The following is a 20,781-nucleotide window of genomic DNA, read 5'->3' on the forward strand; positions in this document are numbered from 1 at the left end:
TATCATCATCATCACCATCATCATCATCACCATCATCACCACCATCACCTTATCATCACCATCATCATCACCACCATCACCTTATCATCACCATCATCACCACCATCACCATTATCACCACCATCATCATCACCATCATCATCACCACCATCATCACCATCATCATCACCATCATCATCACCACCACCATCACCATCATCACCATCATCACCACCACCATCATCATCACCATCATCATCACCACCATCACCTTATCATCACCATCATCACCACCATCACCATTATCACCACCACCATCATCACCATCATCATCACCACCACCATCACCATCATCACCATCATCACCACCATCATCATCACCATCATCATCACCACCATCATCACCATCATCATCACCACCACCATCATCATCACCATCTTTCCCACCATCATCATCACCATCTTTCCCACCATCATCATCACCATCACCACCATCACCACCATCACCACCATCATCACCACCATCACCAACATCACCATCCTCATCAACATCTTCACCACCATCATCACCATCATCATCACCATCTTCACCACCATCACCACCATCATCATCACCATCATCACCATCATAATCACAATTGTCATCATCGTCATCTTCATCAATATCATCAGCATCACCAGCATCACCATCATCATCACCGCCATCATCATCACCACCATCATCATCACCACCATCATCACCATCACCACCATCATCATCACCATCACCATCATAATCACAATTGTCATCATCGTCATCTTCATCAATATCATCATCATCATAACCACCATCATCATCATCACCACCATCACCACCATCACCATCATCACCACCATCATCACCATCACCACCATCATCATCACCATCACCATCACCATCATCACCATCATAATCACAATTGTCATCATCGTCATCTTCATCAATATCATCAGCATCACCAGCATCACCATCATCATCACCGCCATCATCATCACCACCATCATCATCACCACCATCATCACCATCACCACCATCATCATCACCATCACCATCATAATCACAATTGTCATCATCGTCATCTTCATCAATATCATCATCATCATAACCACCATCATCATCATCACCACCATCACCATCATCACCGCCAGCATAACCACCATCATCATCATCATCACCACCATCACCATCATCACCGCCAGCATAACCACCATCATCATCACCACCACCACCATCACCATCATCACCACCAGCATAACCACCATCATCATCATCATCACCATCACCATCATAATCACAATTGTCATCATCGTCATCTTCATCAATATCATCATCATCATCACCACCAGCATAACCACCATCATCATCACCACCACCATCACCATCAGCATAACCACCATCATCACCATCATTACCATCATCGTCGTCTTCATCATCACCATCACCATCATCACCATCACCATCATCACCATCAGCATAACCACCATCATCACCATGATTACCATCATCGTCGTCTTCATCAATATCATCATCACCATCAGCATAACCACCATCATCACCATCATTACCATCATCGTCGTCTTCATCATCACCATCACCATCATCACCATCACCATCATCACCATCAGCATAACCACCATCATCACCATCATTACCATCATCGTCGTCTTCATCAATATCATCATCATCATTATCATAATCTCTCCAGGTAGCTCTGGTCCAGTACTATACCTCTACAGAGTTTTTCTGTGTAGCTCTTGTCCAGCGTTAACAGCATCATCAGTTCCTCCATGCTGTTAAGGTGGAGTGTGTTGTCCTGGTCGCCATGGGAACCAAGCAGGCTCAGTTCAGCTCTGTCGTAACCGGGCCCGATGCCGATGGGGAAAACTGACACGCCTGTTGGCAGAGTTATGATGTCATCACTAAACTGTTGTGGTTGTTATGATGTCACCACTGACCTGCTGCCCTCCTTATGATGTCACTACTAACATGCTGCCTTCCTTATGATGTCAATACTAACCCGTGGTCCTCCTTATGAAGTCACCACTAACTTCCTGCCCTCCTTATGATGTCACCACTAACCTGTCCTCGTTATGATGTCACCACTAACTTCCTGCCCTCCTTATGATGCTACCACTACCCTGTGGTCCTCGGTATGATGTCACCACTACCCTGCTGCCATCCTTATGATGCTACCACTACCCTGTGGTCCTCGGTATGATGTCACCACTACCCTGCTGCCATCCTTATGATGCTACCACTACCCTGTGGTCCTCGTTATGATGTCACCACTAACTTCCTGCCCTCCTTATGATGTCACCACTACCCTGTGGTCCTCGTTATATCACCACTACCCTGTGGTCCTCGGTATGATGTCACCACTACCCTGCTGCCATCCTTATGATGCTACCACTACCCTGTGGTCCTCGTTATGATGTCACCACTAACTTCCTGCCCTCCTTATGATGTTACCACTAACCTGTGGTCCTCGTTAAGATATCACCTCAAAACGGTGGTCCTCCTTCTGATGTCATCACTAACCTGTGGTCCTCCTTCTGATGTCATCACTAACCTGCGGTCAGCGCCTCATTAGTTGCCTCCTGTAGTTGGTCAGTCGACCTGTCAATCACCAGCATAACCACCACCTTGGCCACACCCACTCTGCCCCCACTAGACGGAGAGATGGATGTTTGGACAGCAAATCGCAACGCAGCACCTGATCACAGAGAAAGAGATACCATCCGATGATACGGTGTGTGTGTTACACAGCGCGATGTGTGTGTTTCCCAGCGTGATGTGTGTGTGTTACACAGCGCGATGTGTGTATGTTACCCTGTATGGTGCGTGTGTGTGTTACCTGGCATGGTCTATTTACTGAGTTGGCAGATTGTTTTAATCTGTAGCAGTCATTTATGCTGTATCTGGAAAAGGACTATGAGCTTCAGAAAGAGAAAACAATGTCAGATTGTCATGGACCTGTCAGCAGAACTTGTGAATTCAACAATGTTTTGCATGGACTTTTCTCCCAACCTCAATATAATGGACTGTCTAGGATTCTGCAACACTGTCTAGGATCCTGCAACACTGTCTAGGATCCTGCAACACTGTCTAGGATTCTGCAACACTGTCTAGGATTCTGCAACACTGTCTAGGATTCTGCAACACTGTCTAGGATTCTGCAACACTGTCTAGGATTCTGCAACACTGTCTAGGATTCTGCAACACTGTCTAGGATTCTGCAACACTGTCTAGGATTCTGCAACACTGTCTAGGATTCTGCAACACTGTCTAGGATTCTGCAACACTGTCTAGGATTCTGCAACACTGTCTAGGATTCTGCAACACTGTCTAGGATTCTGCAACACTGTCTAGGATTCTGCAACACTGTCTAGGATTCTGCAACACTGTCTAGGATTCTGCAACACTGTCTAGGATTCTGCAACACTGTCTAGGATTCTGCAACACTGTCTAGGATTCTGCAACACTGTCTAGGATTCTGCAACACTGTCTAGGATTCTGCAACACTGTCTAGGATTCTGCAACACTGTCTAGGATTCTGCAACACTGTCTAGGATTCTGCAACACTGTCTAGGATTCTGCAACACTGTCTAGGATTCTGCAACACTGTCTAGGATTCTGCAACACTGTCTAGGATTCTGCAACACTGTCTAGGATTCTGCAACACTGTCTAGGATTCTGCAACACTGTCTAGGATTCTGCAACACTGTCTAGGATTCTGCAACACTGTCTAGGGCACACTACTAACAGCAGCATTTAGACTCCTTCTCTTTTTCCACATTTTGCTCCGTTACAGCCTTCTAATAATACCAAAACATCTACACACAATACCCCATAATGACAAATCAAAAACAGGTTTTTAGAAATTTTTGCAAATGTAATAAAAATAAATAAATATATTTTTTACATAAGTATTCAGACCCTTTGATATGAGACTCGAAATTGAGCTCAGGTACTGTCACGCCCTGACTTTAGAGATCCTTATTATTCTCTATGTTTGGTTTGGTCGGGGTGTGACTCGGGTGGGAAATTCTATGTCTTCTGTTTCTTTGTTTTTGGCCGAGTGTGGTTCCCAATCAGAGGCAGCTGTCTACCGTTGTCTCTGATTGGAGATCATACTTAGTTAGCCCTTTTTCCCACCATTAATTTGTAGGATCTTGTTTTCTGTTTAGTGTCTTAGCCTGACAGAACTGTGCCCTTTCGTTTTCGCTTTTGTTATTTTGTTTGAATGTTTTTTGAATAAAAGAATCATGAACACTTTCCACGCTGCGCTTTGGTCTACTCTTTCTTCCACCAACGAGAGCCGTTACAGGTGCATCCTGTTTCCATTGATTGAGATGTTTCTATAACTTGATTGGCATCCATATGTGGTAAATTGGACATGATTTGGAAAAGCACACACCTGTCTATATAAGTCCCAGAGTTGACAGTGCATGTCAGATGAACAACCAAGCCATGAGGTCAAAGGAATTGTCTGTAGAGCTCCGAGACAGGATTGTGTCTGGGGAAGGGTACCAAAACATTTCTGTAACATTGACGGTCCTCAAGAACACAATGACTGTCACGACTTCTGCCGACGTCGTTGCCTCTCCTTGTCCGGGCGGTGTTCGGCGGTCGACTTCACCGGTCTTCTAGCCATCATCGATCCATTTTTCATTTTCCATTGGTTTTGTCTTGTCTTCCCACACACCTGTTGTTTATCCCATTCATTACCTGTTGTGTATTTAACCCTCTGTTTCCCTTCATGTGTTTGTCAGAGATTGTTCGTTGTCAAGTGTTGTGTTAATATTGTATAGGTGTGCGACGGGTCTTCGTACCCAGATTTGTTTTATATTTTTTCCGTGAGTGTTATGGAGCAGATTACTGGGACTTTAATTAAAGTACTCCATTCTACACTCTATTTGACTCTCCTGCGCCTGACTTCCTCTGCCACTTATACACGCCATTGTGACAGAATCTCTGACCCATAAAAAATGAAGTCAGCAGGAGGAGGCACTTCGCTAATGGAGGTTGAGGAACGCGTCCTGGAACACGTGGCGGAGATTGACAGTCTGTGCGCTGCCATGGATCGCATTGTCCAGAGTATGGACCGCTGGGAGAGACAGGGAGCGTGTCCAGTACCTCCACCACCCCCTGGAATTCCTTCTAACGTTTTTTATCCTCCGGAACAGAACAGGATCCAGTTATCCCTACCCACGGGATACAATGGAGATACTGCCAGCTGCCAGGGTTTTCTCCTAAAACTGAACTTGTATCTGGCCACGGTCTCTCCAGTACCATCAGACCGTGAGAAAAGCTTCGCCCTCGTCTCCTGCCTTACCGGGAAAGCCCTGGAGTGGGCCAACGCTGTGTGTGGAGAGGATAAGGCGTTGGACCATTTTGAGGAGCTCATCTGCCATTTCCGGAAGGTATTCGACCACCCATCCGAAGGCAGAGCAGCAGGTGAGCTCCTCTATCATCTGAGGCAGGGGAAGAGGAGTGCTCAGGAGTTCGCGTTGGAGTTTAGGACTTTGGCTGCCGGCGCTGGATGGAGCGACAGGGCCCTGATCGACCACTACCGTTGTAGTCTACGCGAGGACGTCCGTCGGGAGCTGGCCTGTAGAGACACCACCCTCAACTTCGACCAACTGGTGGATATGTCCATCAGGCTGGACAACATGCTGGCTACTCGGGGACGTCTAGATCGGGGTCTGGTTGTTCCATCCTCCCGCACTCTCTCTCCCGAACCTATGGAATTGGGAGGGATGGTGCGCAGGGAGACCGGAGGGGGTACCCGCTCGAGCACCATCTATGATCGCAGAGATCACACTGCTGATCGGTGCCGGGTTGGTTCCTCTGGGAATAGAGAAGGCAGGCAGGGCACTCTGGCATCACCCCAGGTGAGTAGGCACCATACTCATCCAGAGCCCTCTGCTGCACTTATGTTTGTCTCTGTCACCTTTCCGGATTTTTCCCTGCATTCCCAGTATAAGGCGCTAGTAGATTCAGGCGCGGCTGGGAATTTCATTAATAAAAATTTTGCTCATAGTTTAGGGATTCCTGTTGTTTCTGTGGATATGCCTTTCCCTATTCATGCCTTAGATAGTCGACCAATAGGGTCAGGGTTTATCAGGGAGGTCACCGCACCTTTGTCTATGATAACGCAGGAGGGTCACAAGGAGAAGATTAGTCTTTTCCTTATTGATTCCCCTGCGTATTCTGTGGTGTTAGGCCTACCCTGGTTAACTACTCATAACCCCACTGTTTCTTGGCCACAGAGGGCTCTCGCGGGGTGGTCGCGAGAGTGCTCAGGTAGGTGTGTAGGGGTTTCCGTTGGTGCTACTACGGTGGAAAGTCCAGACCAGGTTTCCACCGTGCGCATTCCCTCAGAATATGCCGATTTGGCACTCGCCTTCTGTAAAAAGAAGGCGACTCAATTACCACCCCATCGACAGGGGGATTGTGCGATAGATCTCCTGGTAGACGCTGCATATCCCAGGAGTCATGTGTATCCTCTGTCGCAAGCGGAGACAGTGGCTATGGATAATTATATCTCTGAATCCCTGCGTCAGGGGTTCATTAAGCCATCCATTTCACCCGCCTCTTCGAGTTTCTTTTTTGTGAAGAAGAAGGATGGCGGTTTACGCCCGTGCATTGATTATCGAGACCTTAATAAAATCACGGTAAAATATAGTTACCCGCTACCTTTGATCAATACAGTAATGGAGTCAATGCGCGGGGCCCGCTTCTTCACAAAATTGGATCTCAGGAGTGCGTACAATCTGGTGCGTATTAGTAGGGGTGATGAGTGGAAGACGGCATTTAGCACCACCTCAGGTCATTATGAGTACCTGGTCATGCCATATGGGTTGATGAATGCTCCATCAGTCTTCCAATCGTTTGTAGATGAGATCTTCAGGGACCTGAACGGGCAGGGTGTAGTGGTGTATATCGATGATATTTTGATATACTCTGCTACACGCGCTGAGCATGTGTCCTTGGTGCGCAGGGTGCTTGGTCGCCTGTTGGAGCATGATTTATATGTCAAGGCTGAGAAATGCTTGTTCTTCCAACAATCCATCTCCTTCCTAGGGCATCAGATTTCCACTTCAGGAGTGGAAATGGAGAGCGACCGCATTACAGCCGTGCGTAATTGGCCGACTCCAACCACGGTAAAAGAGGTGCAGCGTTTTTTAGGGTTTGCCAATTACTACCGGAGATTTATCCGGGGTTTTGGTCAGGTTGCAGCTCCCATTACCTCACTGCTAAAGGGGGGACCGGTGCGCTTGCAGTGGTCGGCCGAGGCGAATAGGGCTTTTGGTAAACTGAAGGCTCTGTTTACCTCGGCGCCTGTGTTGGCTCATCCGGATCCCTCTTTGCCATTCATAGTAGAGGTGGACGCATCCGAAGCTGGGATAGGAGCAGTGCTCTCTCAGCGTTCGGGTGTGCCACCGAAGCTTCGCCCCTGTGCTTTCTTTTCGAAGAAGCTCAGCCCGGCGGAGCGTAACTATGATGTGGGGGACCGAGAGCTGTTAGCTGTCGTAAAAGCCTTGAAGGTGTGGAGGCATTGGCTTGAGGGGGCTAATCACCCTTTTCTCATCTGGACTGATTACCGCAATCTGGAGTACATCCGGCAGGCGAAGAGACTAAATCCTCGCCAGGCAAGGTGGGCCATGTTTTTCACTCGTTTTGTGTTTACGCTTACTTACAGACCAGGCTCCCAGAACGTCAAGGCAGACGCATTGTCTCGGCTGTATGACACAGAGGAGCGACCCATGGATCCCACTCCCATACTCCCAGAGTCGTGTTTGGTGGCGCCAGTAGTGTGGGAGCTGGACGCGGACATTGAGCGGGCGTCACGTGCAGAGCCCTCTCCTCCTGAGTGTCCAGCTGGTCGTCTGTACGTTCCGTCTGCTGTCCGCGACCGATTGATCTATTGGGCTCACACATCACCCTCCTCTGGTCATCCTGGGATAGGTCGGACGATGCGCTGTCTTGATGGGAGGTACTGGTGGCCCACTTTAGCTAAGGACGTGAGGATTTATGTTTCCTCCTGTTCGGTGTGCGCCCAGTGCAAGGCTCCTAGACACCTGCCTAGAGGTAAGCTTTTACCTTTACCCGTTCCTCAACGGCCGTGGTCGCACCTGTCAGTGGATTTTGTGACTGATCTTCCACCTTCACAGGGTTACACCACGATCCTGGTCGTTGTGGATCGGTTCTCTAAGTCCTGTCGTCTTCTCCCTTTGCCCGGTCTCCCTACGGCCTTACAAACTGCGGAGGCTCTGTTTACACATGTTTTCCGGCATTATAGGGTGCCTGAGGATATAGTGTCTGATCGGGGTCCCCAGTTCACGTCAAGGGTCTGGAAGGCGTTCATGGAACGTCTGGGGATCTCGGTTAGTCTTACCTCAGGTTTTCACCCCGAGAGTAATGGGCAGGTGGAGAGAGTTAACCAGGATGTGGGCAGGTTTCTGCGGTCCTATTGCCAGGACCGGCCAGGGGAGTGGGCGAAGTTCGTGCCCTGGGCAGAGATAGCCCAGAACTCGCTACGTCACTCCTCCACTAACCTTACCCCTTTTCAATGTGTATTAGGGTATCAGCCGGTTCTGGCTCCTTGGCATCAGAGTCAGACCGAAGCTCTTGCGGTGGACAATTGGTTGCGGCACGCTGAGGAAACTTGGGAGGCAGCCCACGTCCACCTTCAGCGTGCCATAAGGCGCCAGAAAATTGGCGCCAGACCGTCGCCGCAGTGAGGCCCCGGTGTTCGTACCAGGGGACAGGGTCTGGCTCTCGACCCGAAACCTGCCCCTCCGCCTGCTCTGCCGGAAGCTGTGTCCGCGGTTTGTGGGGCCGTTTAAAGTCCTGAGGAGAGTGAACGAGGTATGTTATAGATTACAACTGCCCACTAATTACCGTATTAACCCCTCGTTCCATGTGTCTCTCCTCAGGCCGGTGGTGGCTGGCCCGCTCCAGGAGGCTGAAGTGCGTGAAGTTCCTCCGACTCCTCTAGACATCGAGGGGGTCCCGGCGTACGCTATTCGATCCATTTTGGATTCGAGACGTCGGGCGAGGGGCCTTCAGTACCTCGTGGACTGGGAGGGGTACGGGCCGGAGGAGAGATGCTGGGTTCCGGTGGAGGACGTTTTAGATCCTTCCATGTTAAAAGAATTCCACCGCCTCCATCCGGATCGCCCTGCACCTCGCCCTCCGGGTCGTCCCCGAGGCCGGTGTCGACGCGCTGCTGGAGCCGCGCGTCAGGGGGGGGGGTAATGTCACGACTTCTGCCGACGTCGTTGCCTCTCCTTGTCCGGGCGGTGTTCGGCGGTCGACTTCACCGGTCTTCTAGCCATCATCGATCCATTTTTCATTTTCCATTGGTTTTGTCTTGTCTTCCCACACACCTGTTGTTTATCCCATTCATTACCTGTTGTGTATTTAACCCTCTGTTTCCCTTCATGTGTTTGTCAGAGATTGTTCGTTGTCAAGTGTTGTGTTAATATTGTATAGGTGTGCGACGGGTCTTCGTACCCAGATTTGTTTTATATTTTTTCCGTGAGTGTTATGGAGCAGATTACTGGGACTTTAATTAAAGTACTCCATTCTACACTCTATTTGACTCTCCTGCGCCTGACTTCCTCTGCCACTTATACACGCCATTGTGACAATGACCTTCATCATTCTTAAATAGAAGAAGTTCGGAACCACCAAGACTTTTCCTAGAGCTGGACACAGGGCCAAACTGAGCAATCAAGAACCTGATGGTCACTCTGACAGTGCTCCAGAGTTCCTCTGTGGAGATGGGAGAACCTTCTAGAAGACAACCATCTCCGCAGCACTCCACCAATCAGGCCTTATGGTAGAGTGGCCAGATGGAAGCCACTCCTCAGTAAAAGGGACATGACAACTCACTTGGACTTTGCCAAAAGGTACCTAAAGACTCTCAGACTATGAGAAACAAGATTCTCTGGTCTGATGAAACCAATATTGAACTCTTTGTCCTGAATATCAAACGTCACGTCTGGAGGAAACCTGGCACCATCCCTATGGTGAAGCATGGTGGTGGCAGCATCATGCTGTGGGGATGTTTTCAGTGGTAAAGTGGTCAGATGGAAGCCACTCCTCAGTAAAAGGCAAATGACAGTCGCTTGGTGTTTTCCAAAAGGCACCCAAAGGACTCTCAGACCATGAAAAACAAGATTCTCTGGTTTGGTGAAACCAAGATTGAAGTGTTTGGCCTGAATGCCAAACGTCCCATCTGGAGTAAACCTGGCACCATCACTACGGTGAAGCATGGAGGTGGCAGCATCATGCTGTGGAGATGTTTTTCAGAGGCAGGGACTGGGAGAGATCCTTGATGAAAACCTGCTCCAGAGCGCTCAGGACCTCAGACTGTTGCGAAGGTTCACCTTCCAACAGGACAACGACCGTAAGCACACAGCCAAGACAACGCAGGAGTGGCTTCGGGCCCAGCCAGAGCCTGGACTTGACCCTGATTGAACATCTCTGGAGAGACCTGAAAACCCTCCCCATCCAACCTGACAGAGCTTGAAAGGAGCTGCAGAGAATGTGAGAAAATCCCAAGTGTGCCAAGCTTGTAGCATAATACCCAAGAAGACATGAGGCTGTAATTGATGCCTAAGTTGCTTCAACAAAGCACTGAATAAAGTGTCTGAATACTTATGTAAATGTGATATCTCTGTAATTCTTCTTTTACATTTGCAAAAATGTTAAACCTGTTTTAGCTGTGTCATTATAGCGTATTGTGTGTAGATTGATGCGGGAAAAAACACATTTAATCAATTTCAGAATATGGCCATAACGTAACACAATGTGTAAAAAGTCAAGGGGTCTGAATACTTTCCGAATGCACTACTTCAATGTAAAATATCAACTGTTCATCCGTTAAATTCGACTGTATGTTACAAATCAAATCAAAGTTTATTTGTCACTTGGTACCTTACAGTGAAATGGCTCTAACCGTGCTGCCTATGGGATTGCAAAACTTGAAGAACATATAGCCTAACTATTTACTAGGCTACTAGTTTGTTATATGGCTCCTGGATTTTGGATTTTGGACGCCGATATGGATTTTCAGTTAGATAGTCCACATGTTCAGTGGTAACTCCACAGGGCTTCCCCCTCCACGAGATTTTCAGTTAGATCTGTTTAGCTGTATTAGCAGGCTGGCATTATTTTATTTTATTTTATTTTAAAAATCAGTTCTTTAAAATCAATTTTCAGATGTTCCTAGCTAGCCCTCCTGATGTCGTTTCACCCCACATGGACTACGGCAGTCAGCTCACGGCATCTGTGGTAGAACAGTTGGAAGCAGCCTTGTGATGTCCTGTACTTGTGCTCCTGGGTAGAACAGGGATTTCGCCTTGGGGACCGAGATGATTCTCACCATAGAGCTGCCTATGATGACAGCTGGTGATGTTGAATGGGCCGGTATCTCAGGCCTCCGAGGAGCTCCGAGGATCTGAACCCAAAGGTAGAAGTCACCGGAGAGGGTGAAAGAACCGAGGATTAAGACGCAGCTACCTCCGGATCCGATCTTGATTAGGAAGCCAACACGGACGAAGGCGCCGGAACCTCTGGATCAAGGGCGGCAAAGCTGTTTCTGGTCTGTGTCAGTTCCGGGCTCAATTTCTCCATGGAGACCCCCGTTGCCAGAGGGACACCTTCTTCGTCTTCCACGGCGAGTAACGTACCTCCATGGCTGGTTGGTTGGGTCAAGATCAGCTCCGTTCTCCAGGGAAGGGGGAGACCCCTTCGGGGATGGAACCCTGCTGAGCACGGCAAGTCGGCTGAGGAGAGCCGACACGGAGGTGAAACTTCCACCAGACCAGAGCGGCGTCCAGCTACTGGAGTGGAAGTAAAATAAAAAGTAGGTGGCCGTGGATTCCCCAGTACCTTATGTAGGTTTGCTACTTGCTTGCTAAGAGTAGCTACTTCGCTCCTGTAGTCCTCCACAAGCAAGCAGTTGCTACATTGAAAGTCAACGCAGTCCACATTGTCCCGGAACAAAGCAAAGTAAACGCAGCTCCTGCAACGCTGGAAACGTTCAATAGCAACCTCCATTTGAGGTCGCCGAGCCAGCTAGGCTAGCTGGGATTTTGCGTCTCTCCCCCTATATGGAATCTGGCAGGATCCCGGGTCAGATAGCAGCGCTCACAGCAATTTATCCCAACAGAGCGTCAGGATTCAAAATATAATGAAAGTATATAAAAACACTGTCAGCTTTTAAACCGAGGTCTTTAGTTCAGGTTTCAGTGTTCGACAGCGGTCAACAACAACAAACATACGTTGCGCTCTGATGTCGTAGGGATTGTGTGCGTATTACCCTGTGGTGTGCGTTTTACCCAGTGGTGTGTGTATTACCCAGTGGTGTGTGTGTGTGTATTACCCAGTGGTGTGTGTGTGTGTGTGTGCGTTTTACCCAGTGGTGTGTGTGTGTGTATTACCCTGTGGTGTGTGTGTGTATTACCCAGTGGTGTGTGTATTACCCAGTGGTGTGTGTGTGTGTGTGTGTGTATTACCCAGTGGTGTGTGTATTACCCAGTGGTGTGTGTGTGTGTGTATTACCCAGTGGTGTGTGTATTACCCAGTGGTGTGTGTATTACCCAGTGGTGTTTGTATTACCCAGTGGTGTGTGTGTATTACCTAGTGGTGTGTGTGTATTACCTAGTGGTGTGTGTATTACCCAGTGGTGTGTGTATTACCCAGTGGTGTGTGTGTATTACCCAGTGGTGTGCGTTTTACCCAGTGGTGTGTGTGTGTGTATTACCCTGTGGTGTGTGTGTGTATTACCCAGTGGTGTGTGTATTACCCAGTGGTGTGTGTGTGTGTGTGTGTGTATTACCCAGTGGTGTGTGTATTACCCAGTGGTGTGTGTGTGTGTGTATTACCCAGTGGTGTGTGTATTACCCAGTGGTGTGTGTATTACCCAGTGGTGTTTGCATTACCCAGTGGTGTGTGCATTACCCAGTGGTGTGTGTGTATTACCTAGTGGTGTGTGTATTACCCAGTGGTGTGTGTATTACCCAGTGGTGTGTGTGTATTACCCAGTGGTGTGTGTATTACCCAGTGGTGTGTGTATTACCCAGTGGTGTGTGTGTGTGTATTACCCAGTGGTGTGTGTGTATTACCCAGTGGTGTGTGTGTATTACCCAGTGGTGCGTGTATTACCCAGTGGTGTGTGTATTACCCAGTGGTGTGTGTATTACCCAGTGGTGTGTGTGTATTACCCAGTGATGTGTGTGTATTACCCAGTGGTGTGTGTGTATTACCCAGTGGTGCGTGTATTACCCAGTGGTGTGTGTGTGTATTACCCAGTGGTGTGTGTGTGTGTGTATTACCTAGTGGTGTGTGTATTACCCAGTGGTGTGCGTGTATTACCCAGTGGTGTGTGTATTACCCAGTGGTATGTGTGTATTACCCAGTGGTGTGTGTATTACCCAGTGGTGTGTGTATTACCCAGTGGTGTGTGTGTGTGTGTATTACCTAGTGGTGTGTGTATTACCCAGTGGTGTGTGTGTATTACCCAGTGGTATGTGTGTATTACCCAGTGGTGTGTGTGTGTGTGTATTACCTAGTGGTGTGTGTATTACCCAGTGGTGTGTGTGTATTACCCAGTGGTGTGTGTTATACCCAGTGGTGTGTGTGTATTACCCAGTGGTGTGTGTATTACCCAGTGGTGTGTGTGTATTACCCAGTGGTGTGTTTATTACCCAGTGGTGTGTGTGTAATACCCAGTGGTGTGTGTATTACCCAGTGGTGTGTGTATTACCCAGTGGTGTGTGTGTATTACCCAGTGGTGTGTGTGTATTACCCAGTGGTGTGTGTGTATTACCCAGTGGTGTGTGTGTATTACCCAGTGGTGTGTGTGTATTACCCAGTGGTGTGTGTGTAATACCCAGTGGTGTGTGTATTACCCAGTGGTGTGTGTATTACCCAGTGGTGTGTGTGCGTATTACCCAGTGCGGTGTGTGTGTGTGTCGGACTGGTCAGCTGGTCCACCAGGGTCAGCAGGTGTGTCCTGTCCTGCTCCTCTCTCCAGGCCACGCCCACACTACTCGTCTCTCCATATGTAACCACACCCACCTGCGTCTCGTTCCGACCTGAAAACACATCCCCCGGAATTATATTTCCAGTCTCTTACAGACCATCGTTCTCTGCCTTCAGCAATGTCTTCTTTCACTTTGTGTTACTTTTTCATGTTAATGTTGGGTAGTTCAGTAAGAGCTGTGTTGTGATTGGATGGTTCAGTAAGAGCTGTGTTGTGATTGGATGGTACAGTAAGAGCTGTGTTCTGATTGGCCAGCAGGCGTACCAATATCAGCGCTGTTGACGAAGGCTTTGACAAACGTCTTCATGTCCTCAAATTCTGTCCCGCCCTCTGGCTGCCCGTCAGTCTCTGGCCCCGCCCTATTCCCGCCTCTCAGCAGGAACAGGACATCCATCGGCTTCCTGCATGGCACTGGGTCAGAGGTCACAGGATATCAACCAATCACAGAGTAGTAGAGGAATTCACCAGACCTCATCTATATTCACAAATGTGGGTGTGGTGTGTGGGTCTATCAAATCAAATGTTATTTGTCACATGCGACTAATACAACGGGTGTAGCACACCTTACCGTGAAATTCTTATGTACAATCCCTTAACCAACAATGCAGTTTTAAGAAAGATAAGTGTTAAGAAAAATATTTACTAAATAAACTAAAGTCAAAAATAGAAAAGCAACAATAAAATAACAATAACGAGGCTATATACAAGGGGTACTGGCAACGAGTCAATGTGCAGGGGTACAGGTTAGTCGAGGTAATTTAGGTAATATGTACATGTAGGTAGGGGTAAAGTGACTATGTATAAATAATAAACAGCAAGTAGCAGCAGCGTAAAAAAAGGGGGAGGTCAATTCAAATAGTCTGGGTAGCCATGTGATTAGATGTTCAGCAGTCTTAAGAAGCCTTCTGGACCTAGACTTGGCTCTCCGGTAACGCTTGCCGTGCAGTATCAGTAGCACTTCATGGCAACAGACGTGAGTGCTACGGGTCGGTAGTCATTTAAGCAGGTTACCTTGGTGTTCTTGGGCACAGGAACCATTGTGAAACATGTAGATATTACAGTCTTTGCCAGGTTGAACATTTCAGTGAAGACACTTACCAGTTGGTCAGCGCATGCTCGGAGAATACCCCCTGGTAATCCTCCTAGCCCTGTGGCCTTGTGAATGTTGACCTGTTTAAAGGGCTTACTCACATCGGCTACGGCGAGCGTGATCACACAGTCATCCAGAACAGCTGATGCTCTCATGCATGCTTCAGTGTTCGAAGCATACACAGAAGTAATTTAGCTCGTCTGGTAGGCTTGTGTCACTGGGCAGCTCATGGCTGGGATTCCCCTTATAGTCCGTAATAGTTTGCAAGTCCTGCCACATCTGATGAGCATCAGTGTAGTAGGATTCAATCTTAGTCCTGTATTGACACTTTGCCTGTTTGATGGTTCAGAGGGCATAGATCATAGTCATGGATGTAGAGGAGTTGCTCTACCAGGCTGGGATGTAGAGGAGTTGCTCTACCAGGCTGGGATGTAGAGGAGATGCTCTACCAGGCTGGGATGTAGAGGAGTTGCTCTACCAGGCTGGGATGTAGAGGAGTTGCTCTATCAGGCTGGGATGTAGAGGAGATGCTCTACCAGGCTGGGATGTAGAGGAGATGCTCTACCAGGCTGGGATGTAGAGGAGTTGCTCTACCAGGCTGGGATGTAGAGGAGATGCTCTACCAGGCTGGGATGTAGAGGAGATGCTCTACCAGGCTGGGATGTAGAGGAGATGCTCTACCAGGCTGGGATGTAGAGGAGATGCTCTACCAGGCTGGGATGTAGAGGAGATGCTCTACCAGGCTGGGATGTAGAGGAGTTGCTCTACCAGGCTGGGATGTAGAGGAGTTGCTCTACCAGGCTGGGATGTAGAGGAGATGCTCTACCAGGCTGGGATGTAGAGGAGATGCTCTACCAGGCTGGGATGTAGAGGAGTTGCTCTATCAGGCTGGGATGTAGAGGAGTTGCTCTATCAGGCTGGGATGTAGAGGAGTTGCTCTACCAGGCTGGGATGTAGAGGAGATGCTCTACCAGGCTGGGATGTAGAGGAGATGCTCTACCAGATCATTGACTCTGTACCGTAACACCCTGTATATAGCCTCCACATTGACTCTGTACAGGTACCTCCTGTATATAGCCTCCACATTGACTCTGTACAGGTACCTCCTGTATATAGCCTCCACATTGACTCTGTACAGGTACCTCCTGTATATAGCCTCCACATTGACTCTGTACCGGTACCCCCTGTATATAGCCTCCACATTGACTCTGTACCGTAATACCCTGTATATATCCTCCACATTGACTCTGTACCGGTACCCCCTGTATATAGCCTCCACATTGACTCAGTACCGGTACCCCCTGTATATAGCCTCCACATTGACTCTGTACCAGTACCCCCTGTATATAGCCTCCACATTGACTATGTACCGGTACCCCCTGTATATAGCCTCCACATTGACTCTGTACCGGTACCCCCTGTATATAGCCTCCACATTGACTCTGTACCGGTACCCCCTGTATATAGCCTCCACATTGACTCTGTACCGTAACACCCTGTATATAGCCTCCACATTGACTCAGTACCGGTACCCCCTGTATATAGCCTCCACATTGACTCTGTACCGGTACCCCCTGTATATAGCCTTCACATTGACTCTGTACCGGTACCCCCTGTATATAGCCTCCACATTGACTCAGTACCGGTACCCCCTGTATATAGCCTCCACATTGACTCTGTACCAGTACCCCCTGTATATAGCCTCCACATTGACTCTGTACCGGTACCCCCTATATATAGCCTCCACATTGACTCTGTACCGGTACCCCCTGTACATAGCCTCCACATTGACTCTGTACCGGTACCCCCTGTATATAGCCTCCACATTGACTCTGTACCGTAACACCCTGTATATAGCCTCCACATTGACTCTGTACCGGTACCCCCTGTATATAGCCTCCACATTGACTCTGTACCGGTACCCCCTGTATATAGCCTCCACATTGACTCTGTACCGGTACCCCCTGTATATAGCCTCCACATTGACTCTGTACCGTAACACCCTGTATATAGTCTCCACATTGACTCTGTACCGTAATACCCTGTATATAGCCTCCACATTGACTCTGTACCGGTACCCCCTGTATATAGCCTCCACATTGACTCTGTACCATAATACCCTGTATATAGCCTCCACATTGACTCTGTACCGGTACCCCCTGTATATAGCCTCCACATTGGCTCTGTACCGGTACCCCCCTGTATATAGCCTCCACATTGACTCTGTACCGTAACACCCTGTATATAGCCTCCGCATTGACTTGGTACCGTAACACCCTGTATATAGCCTCCACATTGACTCTGTACCGGTACCCCCTGTATATAGCTTCCACATTGACTCTGTACCAGTACCCCCTGTATATGGTCTCCCTATTGACTCTGTACCGTAACACCCTGTATATAGCCTCCACATTGACTCTGTACCGGTACCCCCTGTATATAGCCTCCACATTGACTCTGTACCGGTACCCCCTGTATATAGCCTCCACATTGACTCTGTACAGGTACCCCCTGTATATAGCCTCCACATTGACTCTGTACCGGTACCCCCTGTATATAGCCTCCGCATTGACTTGGTACCGTAACACCCTGTATATAGCCTCCACATTGACTCTGTACCGGTACCCCCTGTATATAGCTTCCACATTGACTCTGTGCCAGTACCCCCTGTATATAGCCTCCACATTGACTCTGTACAGGTACCCCCTGTATATAGCCTCCACATTGACTCTGTACCGGTACCCCCTGTATATAGCCTCCACATTGACTCTGTACCGGTACCCCCTGTATATAGCCTCCACATTGACTCTGTACCAGTACCCCCTGTATACAGCCTCCACATTGACTCTGTACCGGTACCCCCTGTATATAGCCTCCACATTGACTCTGTACAGGTACCCCCTGTATATAGCCTCCACATTGACTCTGTACCGGTACCCCCTGTATATAGCCTCCACATTGACTCTGTACCGGTACCCCCTGTATATAGCCTCCACATTGACTCTGTACCGGTACACCCTGTATATAGCCTCCACATTGACTCTGTACCGGTACCCCCTGTATATAGCCTCCACATTGACTCTGTACCGGTACCCCCTGTATATAGCCTCCACATTGACTCTGTACCGGTACCCCCTGTATATAGCCTCCACATTGACTCTGTACCGGTACACCCTGTATATAGCCTCCACTTTGACTCTGTACCGTAATACCCTCTATATAGCCTCCACATTGACTCTGTACCGTAACCCCCTGTATATATCCTCCACATTGACTCTGTACCGGTACACCCTGTATATAGCCTCCACATTGACGCTGTACATGTACCCCCTGTATATAGCCTCCACATTGACTCTGTACCGGTACCCCCTGTATATAGCCTCCACATTGACTCTGTACCGGTACCCCCTGTATATAGCCTCCACATTGACGCTGTACATGTACCCCCTGTATATAGTCTCCACATTGACTCTGTACTGGTACCCCCTGTATATAGCCTCCACATTGACTCTGTACCGGTACCCCCTGTATATAGCCTCCACATTGACTCTGTACTGGTACCCCCTGTATATAGCCTCCACATTGACTCTGTACCGTAACACCCTGTATATAGCCTCCACATTGACTCTGTACTGGTACCCCCTGTATATAGCCTCCACATTGACTCTGTACCGGTACCCCCTGTATATAGCCTCCACATTGACTCTGTACCGGTACACCCTGTATATAGCCTCCACATTGACTCTGTACCGGTACACCCTGTATATAGCCTCCACATTGACTCTGTACCGGTACCCCCTGTATATAGCCTCCACATTGACTCTGTACCGGTACCCCCTGTATATAGCCTCCACATTGACTCTGTACAGGTACCCCCTGTATATAGCCTCACTTTTGTTATTTACTGCTGCTCTTTATTTATTTGTTAATTTTATTTAAAAAAAATGTTTCACAGCATTGTTGGTTAAGGTCTTGTAAGTAAGCATTTACAATTTTATTTAATTTAATCCACTGCAGCACCATCTCAACAAAGTCAGTGTATACATGTGTTTGGTTCTGTGTGTGTGTGCGTGTTCTACCTGAGGGAGGCAGGGTGGCTCTGGGGGCCAGTGTGGGGGTGAGTCTTAGGGGAGGCAGGGTGGGGGAGCGAGGAGAGAGGGAGTTTCTGGTGATATTAACCACAGTGGTAACCAGAGAGGTAAGGCTGGTATAGTCCTCCACCATGAGGGGGCGCTGTGGGGAGCTGAGAGGCATCAGGTCCACCTCTCTAACCTTCGGCCCTACCCCGATGGGATACACCCGGGTGTGTGTGTGGGAGGAGGGGGGGCGCATGATCACGTCGGTGGGGGGGTTCTCTGTCACCAGGAAGACTAGCTGGGGGGAGGTAGGGGTGGAGGAGGGCCTATCAGTAATCACTTCCTGGTAGGTCTGGCCAATTGCTGCACCCGTGTTGGTCTTGTCCCCACCCCTCCAGCGGATCTCCCGCAGTCTCCTTAGCAACTTGGTTCTCTGCCACCGTATTTCCCAGCGCGTTATCTCCACGGTGACGGTTTCCGAGTATTGTATAACTGTAACACGCACGGACTCCTCCCCTTCCTCTGCCAGCTGTGTTATCACTTCCTCCAGAAAGAGGAGAGAGGCGTTAAATCCCACCTCCCCAACCGAGTCAGAACCTTCCAGGATAAATGTCACGTATTTAGAGGGAGGAGAGGAAGAAGAGGAGAGAGAGGAAGGAGAGGGAGAAGTAGTTGTAGGGGCCATGTCAGTAGGCTGTATCGGGTTGGGGAGGTGTTGGGACAGGGTAGAGGTCAGGGTGGAGGTCAGGGTGGGGATGGTCTCCAGCAGGGGAGGCTGTGTGGTGGTGGTGGTACCAAGGCTAAGTTTAGCCATGCCAGGCTTGGCGGGCGGGGACTTGGGGGTCTCCGGCTCCAGCCCCAGGGTACAGAGGTAGTCAGTGACCTCCATAAAGTTGTCCGGCAGCTCAGACACGCTGTTCAGCTGGTAAGCCCTGTTGTCAGGCTTGGCCTTCGTGATGTCATTAACCTGTGTCCAGCTAGCCTCCGGACCCAGCGCCAGCGTCAGGGTGGTAATGTCTTTCTTCCGAAGCAGCTTGACGGTGGAGCGGAGAGGCCGGGGATTGGCGCTGGCGGTGAGGATGATAGCGACGCGGCCGGCATGTTCTCGCTTGTTCTTGTCATAGATGTTGATTGCCAGATACTTCACCGCCTCGTCTAGAAACGCAGCATCACCACCACTGTAGTGCAGCTCACGCACTGTCTTCTTAAACAACCACTTCTGAACCTAGAGGTTAGAGGTCAGGAGTTAGGAGTGAAGTCAATGTAACATGAAGAATATGGCTAATATCGGATAACAAACTCTCTCAGTTAGAAGATGGCATTGTGTGTGTGTACCTGCATGTTATAGCTCTTGACTAGAGGTTTCAGACTAGACCCTGTCATTAGCCAACTCTGATAAGACGCTGTCATTAACCAACTCTGATAAGACCCTGTCATTAACCATCTCAGATAAGACCCTGTCATTAACTTCTTGCGACTATAGGGGGTGCTGTTTCAAATGAGCATAATTGTCTCTACAGATGAAACGGCTTCCTACTCAATTCTTGATCGTACA

At 48.9% G+C, this 20,781-nt stretch overlaps 1 protein-coding gene across 1 annotated transcript in view; it reads right to left on the bottom strand.

Moving 5' to 3' along the window:
• Nucleotides 1–20,567, bottom strand: part of LOC129845586 (von Willebrand factor-like) — a 110,680-nt gene extending 90,113 nt beyond the window's left edge. The window contains exons 1-6 of the mRNA XM_055913435.1: nt 20,562–20,567; nt 19,230–20,451; nt 14,325–14,471; nt 13,969–14,112; nt 2,568–2,711; nt 1,727–1,891 (exon numbers count right to left, since the gene is read on the bottom strand). Of these exons, the coding sequence (XP_055769410.1) occupies nt 1,727–1,891; nt 2,568–2,711; nt 13,969–14,112; nt 14,325–14,471; nt 19,230–20,451; nt 20,562–20,567 (1,828 nt within the window). The remainder of the gene's footprint in view (nt 1–1,726; nt 1,892–2,567; nt 2,712–13,968; nt 14,113–14,324; nt 14,472–19,229; nt 20,452–20,561) is intronic.
• Nucleotides 20,568–20,781: the final 214 nt, after the last annotated feature.

Source organism: Salvelinus fontinalis, unplaced genomic scaffold (assembly GCF_029448725.1).
Source record: "Salvelinus fontinalis isolate EN_2023a unplaced genomic scaffold, ASM2944872v1 scaffold_0322, whole genome shotgun sequence".
Taxonomy (NCBI): Eukaryota; Metazoa; Chordata; class Actinopteri; order Salmoniformes; family Salmonidae; genus Salvelinus; species Salvelinus fontinalis.